At 41.3% G+C, this 8687-nt stretch overlaps 1 protein-coding gene across 1 annotated transcript; it reads right to left on the bottom strand.

The window, feature by feature from the left end:
• Positions 1 to 3463: 3463 nt before the first annotated feature.
• Positions 3464 to 8687, bottom strand: LOC148819366 (uncharacterized). The gene is made up of 3 exons (XM_088935044.1): positions 8397 to 8687; positions 5411 to 5602; positions 3464 to 4728 (listed from the first exon to the last, which is right to left on the bottom strand). Exons 1-3 carry the CDS (start codon positions 8605 to 8607, stop codon positions 4424 to 4426), a joined length of 708 nt encoding a protein of 235 aa, XP_088791170.1. The 5' UTR covers positions 8608 to 8687; the 3' UTR covers positions 3464 to 4423.

The raw sequence follows: 8687 nt of genomic DNA, 5'->3' as shown, positions 1-8687 counted from the left end.
AAAAAAATCTCAAATTGCCCATCACAGTTAAAATAACAACAGAAAAGGCTTTGCCGGAATTCAAACTTAAAGGTTAGGAATTGAAAGCCTAGCTTAAAAAAAATAAGGTACTTCTGCAGAGACTCATCATAATAGAATAAGCAGTTCATCTCCAGTGTCAGACACAAAATAGGGCAGTACAATGACACAGCATGAGTGGATTCTTAGCTTATTTTTTATTTTATCCATCTCTGGAGTCGGGCTCAAGAACTAGGTTTCAGCTAACAACCTCTTCTCATTGAATATACTGTATTATGATTAATAATTCAATTCAATTTAGTTCAATTAATTTTTATGTAGCGCCTTGCACCACAAGGTTGCCCCATGGCACTTAACAAAGCTGTTAAGACAATCAAACAAATAAGACAGATCCACACATTAAAACTGTGAATTCCACAGAATTAACGGGATGTGAAAGTGACTTGTGATATCGGCAGGGAGATCATTTCCTAGCCTAGGAGCCAAGAGGAATGGCACCTCCAGACCCTCCATCCCCTGAGGCTTCATCAGTTTGTATATTGGCCACCTGATAACGACCTGGTCCAGATCATAATCATGACCAATCAAGAGGGCAACGAGTTCATTTGAACGGCAACACCTCCGGGTGGACCAATCATGGCCGCCCTTTGGATTTTAGGTTTCTCTGTTTCCGTGGTGAAGTCTAGGTGCCTCCACCATCGAGCCACGTGAGCTCACCCGTTTTCATTGTGGTTGACAGGACAGGGTGAGACCATCGAAACAGTGAGTCCCAGGCCAGTCTGTTCATCTCCCGTCTCCCCAGGTCAGTATGGGAGGGAAGACGGAAGAGAGCTGCTGTGCTCTCAGGCTTCCACCCAGTGCAGCAGTTGTTTTCCCAATTCAATTATTTGGACCAGTTTAACGGCTTTTCCCAGCTCTTCAGGTGCTGGTGATTTAGAGGCTGACCTACAGGACTCGCTAGACTCCCCATCCCTGATCAGGACTGGAAAGCAGTAGTTCCCAAGTCCAGTTCAAGGGTCCCACTGATGCTCCAACTTTTACATTAGTCTGTAACATCACCATTCCTAACACAATGCATTGAAAACGTACAGTACAAATTCGCATCAGCTTACAATACGGCAGCACAAATCACGCATCCCTCATGATGGGAAAGAGTACAATTGTCTGGACATGTTCTAAAGGGGGTTCAGTACTATAATATCTATACTGACATATAGACATAGATTTAATGCCATTCCTTTTTCAATTCCACAGAAGAGGAGTATTCAGCTGATGGAGGGCTCCTCCTGCAAGCTGAAGAAGCATCAGGCTTTGGCCTGATGGAGGAGGTGGTCCCTCCGAACACGAAAACTGTGAAAACCAAGGGGCAGTGACATCACATCAGCTCCCGCCCCCGCCCTGTCAGAACAAGTGACCTTCTGCTGGATAAATTGTCTTACATCATCAACAAAACTAATTCGGTGCATTTCGTGTTTTGGTCAGTTTCTTTCACTGTATTCAAAGCTTTATCCTTTGCAACACATAATGAGCTATTCTAAAAATATGTTTTGTTCTATCAAAATGTTTCCCGTTCTTCTTAAAACAAACTGACCTTATTGTTCTTGTAATGGAAAGGTGAACTATTAAATTAACAGCAATAAATACTTCGTTGTATAGTTCTTCTTTTCCATTTGAAAAGCATTAAAATAAACTCATTTTCAAGAATACCAAAAGCTACTTTTAATTCATGTGACAGGGATGTGATGTTCAAGGCCATTTAACATGAAGTGCTCTTCATAACCTTCAGCTCTTAAACTGAGGTCCTGACTCCTTGGTCATTACAGTTCTCTTGGCTCTGTTCATAAGACAGGTGTTAACCCTGCTGTCCTGCTGAAGTTCACTCTAGGCCTGGACAGTCTGGCCTATGTAAAACTTCCTCCTGCATCAGTTTAATTGTTGAAGCAATGTCCTGCTCATCCACCTGATCTCCTGTGCAGTCAGGATGCAGGCGCAGATTATCTACTGCATGTCACCTCTGTGGCCACTGCACCTCAGCTGTGGGTTTGGATGAGACCTTTTAGGATCCTGTAGGAGAGAAAGCTGTGAAACAATGTCGAAGAAGTTCAATTGACGAGCTGCAAGGAACAAGCAGAGGTTTATTCCAAACTGAAAGTCAAAAGAAAGAGATAAACCATCTCTACCCATGATCAAATTGTCTTTTTTTGTTCTGCCTAGGCTCATTTCCAGTTCTCTCATTCCCCTCACACACTACAAGAAGTTTTACAACAGACTTCTTGCATTTCTCATCTCTCTTTTTACTTTAAAAATAATTAACCTCTATTTGCTCATAATAATTATTTGTGGCATAACGCGGGGGCGTGTTCAGTGTAGAGGCAGAGTCCTGGATCAAGGGCTACGTGCTGCCTTAGCAACCCTGGCTGATTAAGGACGAGCTGCAGCTGTGGAGCCCTTTAAGACACACTGAGCACCTCCTCGCAAGGGGAGGACCTTCCAGTGACAGTCCTGAAGGGGATTGTGGGGAAAGCGTTAAGTCTGCATTTTTCCTTCGTTTTATTTTTTCTCCTGTCCCACTGTGAGGACCCTTTTCAGACTGGACCCCGTTAAACCGGAACAGGCCAGTCTGGACGCCACTGTGCAATTTTGTTGGAACAAATAGCATTGCAAGTGTTAAACAGAACCATGTTTTTACCTAGTGCCCCCTTGGGGCTTGCCCCACGATGATTTAAATTTATGTGAAAACCATTAACTCTCTCACCAGCGGTGAAAGATGTGAAAGCACAAGAAAACCTTGTTTTCAAGCTCGCAGTAGCATTCCTTGTGCTCATAGTAAGAGGATACCTTGGCAATTTGAAAGCAAAATAGGAGAGTTTTGGTTTTCCTTAATCAGCAGATGTTATTCAGCAGACGTGAATAACATGTTGGGCTGAAAAGTACTAACTTCTACCGTGGTGTGGAGAACAGCTGTCTCCAGACTGGAGAGTGCCGTTTGTGTTCATGTGGGTTTTTGCCAGATGTCCTGGTTTTCACCCAGCTTCCATAGACATGCTAGTGGGGTTGGCTGGTGGCTCTGTACTGTCCCTGTAGGCATGTGTGAGTGCTCTGTGACAGACTGGGGTCACATTGGGGTGCCTTTTGCCCGTGCTTCAGAACAAGACTCTGGATTCTGCACCTGCACCAGGGCAGTGAAAAATAATAGGTGGGGGCTGACGAAATGGTGTCCATTTTTAAATATATGAAAATGTGTTCCCTTGAAAGACCATTCACTTTGTCCAAGCTTCTAAAAGGACTTCGTACTAGACAAGTTAAAACTCAGAAATGTTTAAGCTTTTACAGCTTTAAAGATGAATTCTGAGGAAAACCAGTCTCCACAAAAACAATTCTTGCCATGATTGGAAATGTCGATATACAGAGATCGATATTGCAAAAAAAAAAACCGTAATTATTACCCGTTTAAAAAATGTGTTTTATTACAAATATAGTAGCACTGTTTTTATATAATTCACTATAAGATAAAGCCTTAATCGTGTAAAACATACAATGGTCCTGAAGAATTAAAACTCCAGTGTTACAGAATATTCATTCTGTATTTCCATAAAGAGATTTGTGCAGTGGGTCATTCCACTATTGTACCCTTTCTAAAAAGCACATAGTTGACTATCATCCTGTTTCTTACTGCCTTATTATTGAGAACTATTAGTGTTGTCACCTGTATAGCACCTACAGCTCCTTATAGTTTCATTTTACAGGAAGTCAAAAGTCACTGTAACAGTAATGGTTATATCCAATATATCTGAAAGTTATTCCAAGAATGTACACAATCTCCACTATTTAAATGACATACTTATATAATTATAGTGTAACACATTTCTAACTAATATAGACAGAAAGTGAAATGCATTGCATGTTCAGGGCACTATATAAAGTCTAAACCACAATCAAGCACTGCTGCTAGGAAAATGAAGTACTCAATAGCAGTGCTTTAAAGTTGGCTTACACATCACATGTTTGTAAACAGTTTAATTGATCTACAGTTTGGACTTTAATATCCTCTTGTGAGGTATTCAAACAATCCTTGGCATGCTAAAGCTCTTCACAGTCTTTTGTTCTCTTTCTTCCCAATTTTCCTTTTGCGTGATAATGTTTTTAATTGGAAGGGAACAAAGCCTCCAGTGCTTAATCCATTTGCTCCCTTTGTATCCATCGAAGGTGTTCCTTGTGTTTCCAAGCATGGCCCAATGGAAAGGAACAGATTGGTTGCTGTCTACTGGGAGATGGTTATGAAACTGTTTGTAAGCAGTAACATTTTTGTAGGTAAGCATCAAGTAGTCTTCAACTAGTCGTATTCGGTGCATTGTTGTGTTTTACAGTAGTGTGCATTTCTCCTTTCATTCACAATGAAATCCTGTTAGGGCAGTGATCTGTAGCTCATGTCCCTGCTTAATGAGCCCGAGTACTCCATTCCTTCATTGTAGGAGCCTAGCCCTGTCTTGTGCTGCATGGCTTCTGTTTCCTTCAACAAGGAGCTGACATCTGCCATGAGGTCAGGGCAGACATACTGCTCCACAACGAAAGTCAGAGGCAGGGCCCCCAGGAGTAGAACCCAGCCCAGGGCCCCCAGCCAATAGGAGGAGCCCAGGCGGGAAGGGTCACTGATGATCTCGCCCAGATGGTGCTTCGTGAAGAAGGACCAGCACATGACAAAGAAGAACCCTGGAAGAGAGCGAGACATGAGGGTGACTGGGCTGGCTGTTCAATCATCATGAGGTGCAGCAAGACTTTAAGCTGAGACCCTCTCTCAAAACAAGACACACACAAGCATAACTGAAGTGTGTGAAGTGCCAAGCAGGCAGCAAAGTATGGAAGTGGAATTTTTTCTTCCCTTTTCATTGCTAGTTTTTCCTGGTGCTGCTAACCAGTATGGTGTATTTGTTTGCAGAGATAATGGGAGAATATGGGAGGAATACCAGATCTGTTGCAAGTCAAGAGATTTTCCAAAACATCAATGTAATCATTGCAGGGTCACAGCATATTAATTAATCCATTTTAGATTTAAATTATTTTTGCTATTTCATAAACTACAAAATAATGTAGTTACTATTACATATGCAGATACCTCTTAGATGGTCTAATTAATATGAATTAATATAAGTGGGAACAATGTATATTAACAACATCAAGAGAGAATCTGGGGAATAGTATCTTGAACCTCGGTCTTGTGTTTCATGCAGGCTCAGACTGATGTATTATAGCACTGAGCACTGAAGGTCTACATGGAGAACTGTTTGTCTGATCCCATGATGCCCATACCTGTCCTAGCCAGCCTATCACAGTGTGCCGAAGCACCAAAGGCCCCCACCCACCATGAGCAGGACCCAGGACCGCACTCCCCTACCTGTGGGTACGAGAACGACGAGCAGCAGGGTGGTGGGGTAGAGAGCCTGCCCGGCCATGAGGAGGGATCTGATGTTGGCGTAGGAGCGGGTTGTGTGGGAAGACCAGCAGAAGGTGAAGATGAGGCAGAGACTGGCGCCGCTGAAGGCCATGAGAAACGCCAGCACTGCAAACACGCGCTCCACCTCCAGCACTGCAAGCACACGGCAGCCAGCGTTAATACCTGGTGTCCACCCCCCCTTGTGCACTTCCTCCGATTGAGTGAATTAGTTTGCTACCTGCTGGAACCTCCTGCCTTACATGGCCAAACCACAGGTACACTCGAGAAACACTTGGGTAAAATAAACAGAAGCTTAACTGAAGAACTATTTCACAATCTGAACCTTGGCAGACCACATTAAAACCATGCAAAATCAGCCTGGATAGGAATTTGGGGTAAAGAGACATGACCACTATTTTAACCTCATATTAACTGGTCTCTGCAGAGCCGGAGCAAGGCTGACCAATCTGCTCAGCCAGCCCTGTAGATACAGGTTCAGGAAGTGCTCTGCACAGCACTTCATATAAACAGTGCACCAATGCCCTGTTTTATGAACATGATTTGGAAAATTTGAATTTGAGGTGGTGTGTGCCCCTAAGTATAAAACACATTGATGGATTGATTTTTTTAACTTGACAAAGTGGAAATTTGTATTCATGGACAGGATATTCTCAGTTACATTTTCAAGTCAAAACCTGCCTCCCAAACCTCTTACTACTGTTTATGCATTTAGTTTCACAAAGAGGAAAAAATAGGGTTTTACTTTGGAGTAAAAAAGACCTGTTACAGTGGTTTTGAATCCTAATATCGCATTTTACACGTTTGTCTTTTTCTTTAACTGAGGAAAACAAGTAAGTTTCTGTGAATATATTTTCTACCACATTTTCTTTCACATCACTCTTTAACAAAAAATCTGTCAACATTTATAAACTCACACAAATCTATGTTCACAACTAGAGTACTAATTGCAAACACAAACATGAAATGGAAAACCCACACGAAAACAGTACAAACCTTTTATAACACGCAACAGCAAGGCTTAATTTCACCCTAAGCTGGTTATTTTTAACAAGCCAAGACCTGCAACCAAGGCATCCACAGCTGAATTCCTTAAAATCCAGAACCTTGCAACAGATTGTACATTATATCCCTGGAAAGTTCAGGGATTTATATTTAAGCCGTGCAGTGAAACTTACTACACTGTACTGAAATCAAAGTTTGTGAACGGAAAGTAACAGTTCAGAACAGAGATTTTGAAATATTATCCAATTATCTCAAATGTAGACTCTCCCCTCACCAACATACAATACATTATTTTTTATGCAAAACATTCTTATTTGGGGGGAAAACGAATATTTAATTATTGTACATATTTTGCTATTTGTTATTTATAATATAGTACTAAAGTTTCCTTGGAATGCCCATTTTCTTTTGTTAAGGATATAGCGACTGTCCACATACTGTTTACTGTACGAATCAAACCACAACATAAAAGCCTTCCTGTGCTCAATATCTTTCTCTTTATTATTCATTTCTAAAACAGGTGTAAATATTTGCCTGTTACAGTTATCACTGATTAAATGTTTTACAGTAAATGAAAGCAAGTGTCACAAACTTCATAGCAGCATTTATCAATTCTTAGAGGGGACTTTAAAGGTAATGTATATTTAGAATAATGAAATACTCAATACAAAATGAAGAAATAACATTGGTAGTGCAAGGTCTGTGAAGATGGATGTGATAGTTTGCAAAGAAAATACAGTGAGACACCAAGATGCTAATAGGAGACGATGTAGTCTTTGGTAGGGTGATATTTACACGACTGACTTTAAGTCAAGTGGTCCTGAGCTATGATGAGATGAAATGACAAGGAGTATGTTTTAGGAGTAGATTACAGCCTTCACTGGTTTGGATTATTAGAAATATTACTTTCTGAACTACCATCAGAAAAACAGGTCATGTGGCCTATATTTGATGATATTTGAAACCCGAGAGACCGCCATGTACTTCTGCAAGGCCTTTTCGTGTGCTATAAACAAGAAGAATATTTTATCACCAGGAAGCTATTCCTGTTTGTGACTGATGCTGTCAAGAAGTATGTTTGCATTTATTGATCTGAACTCCATGTACAGTAGATTTGGAAGCTGCAGCTGGTGTCATGTCTCTGCACCGCTGGAAAGCATGATGGAACTTGCTTACTCAGACCTCCATGTGCTTGCCAGGGGGGGTCTCAGCCACAGTGCTCGATTCTCACAGCAAACATTCATCATAGCCTCATCTATCACACTGCTTTCTCAGTCTTTCCTAGACTCTACTCTCAGAATAAAGCTTGCTGAACAGAAACACACATACCTGTACTCAGAGATCGTATCTTAACCTCTAATGTTATTAGATTACGATAATATGATATTTAAAAATAGAAATGGTGAATAAAAATGATAAACATAAGTTTCCAATTAAAAGGGCAGACAGGTCTCAGAAGTACATAAAACTGTATCTTCCGAATCTTTAAACTGTCAAAATGATCAAAGTAACAGTTATATTCACTTCACTTTTTATTACCAACAATTTACAATGTCACATTACAGCCTATAATCAGTTTTAAGCTAAAGCACAAAAAATCCCATTTTAATTAAAATTCCCTTTTTTCCTGCCCCGTTGTTCTGAAATGAGAACTAATGTGACTAAGACCATTAATAGCTCTGTTCTAGCAATACTCCTGATCTTTCTGTGTAGCCTGACATCAGCTGATTCATCTATAGCTCGGACGTTGAAGGAAGCAAAAATTGTAGTTGAAGAAAAAGAATGAATATACTGCATTTAACAGGGAATCAATGAAAGAAAGAAAAAAGCTTCTTCGATGATGGGCTTACTGTGGTCAAAGTCATTCCCCATGTTTAGTTTGAAGGACTAGTAACGTGGCACATGTAAAGAAAGCTGGCCTCACCTTTAAAGATTTGCACTCCTGAGGAATCCATGTCCCTGAAGTAACTGTCTGAGTTGGTGTCATTTTCTTTTTCTCCAGTCCAGAGACCCACACCCCCCAGCCAGTAAGGTGTCCACACTGCGTATATCACACACACGCAGCCCGCGAGACCCAGCACGGACTCGATGAAGCGAAATCTGCTGGTTAGGATGTCCAGCTCAAACACGGTCATCTTCTGTGGAGGAAGGCGTCTACCTGCACACGAGCTGCAAGCTGTGAGAGAGGGAGGTGTGGAGCACAGGCAGGGAGCCC

Source organism: Atractosteus spatula, chromosome 16 (assembly GCF_055471065.1).
Source record: "Atractosteus spatula isolate fAtrSpa1 chromosome 16, fAtrSpa1.hap1, whole genome shotgun sequence".
In the NCBI taxonomy this organism is placed as follows: domain Eukaryota; kingdom Metazoa; phylum Chordata; class Actinopteri; order Semionotiformes; family Lepisosteidae; genus Atractosteus; species Atractosteus spatula.
The sequence above is the reverse complement of the archived record's forward strand: the minus strand, read 5'-3'. Positions and strand labels throughout refer to the sequence as shown.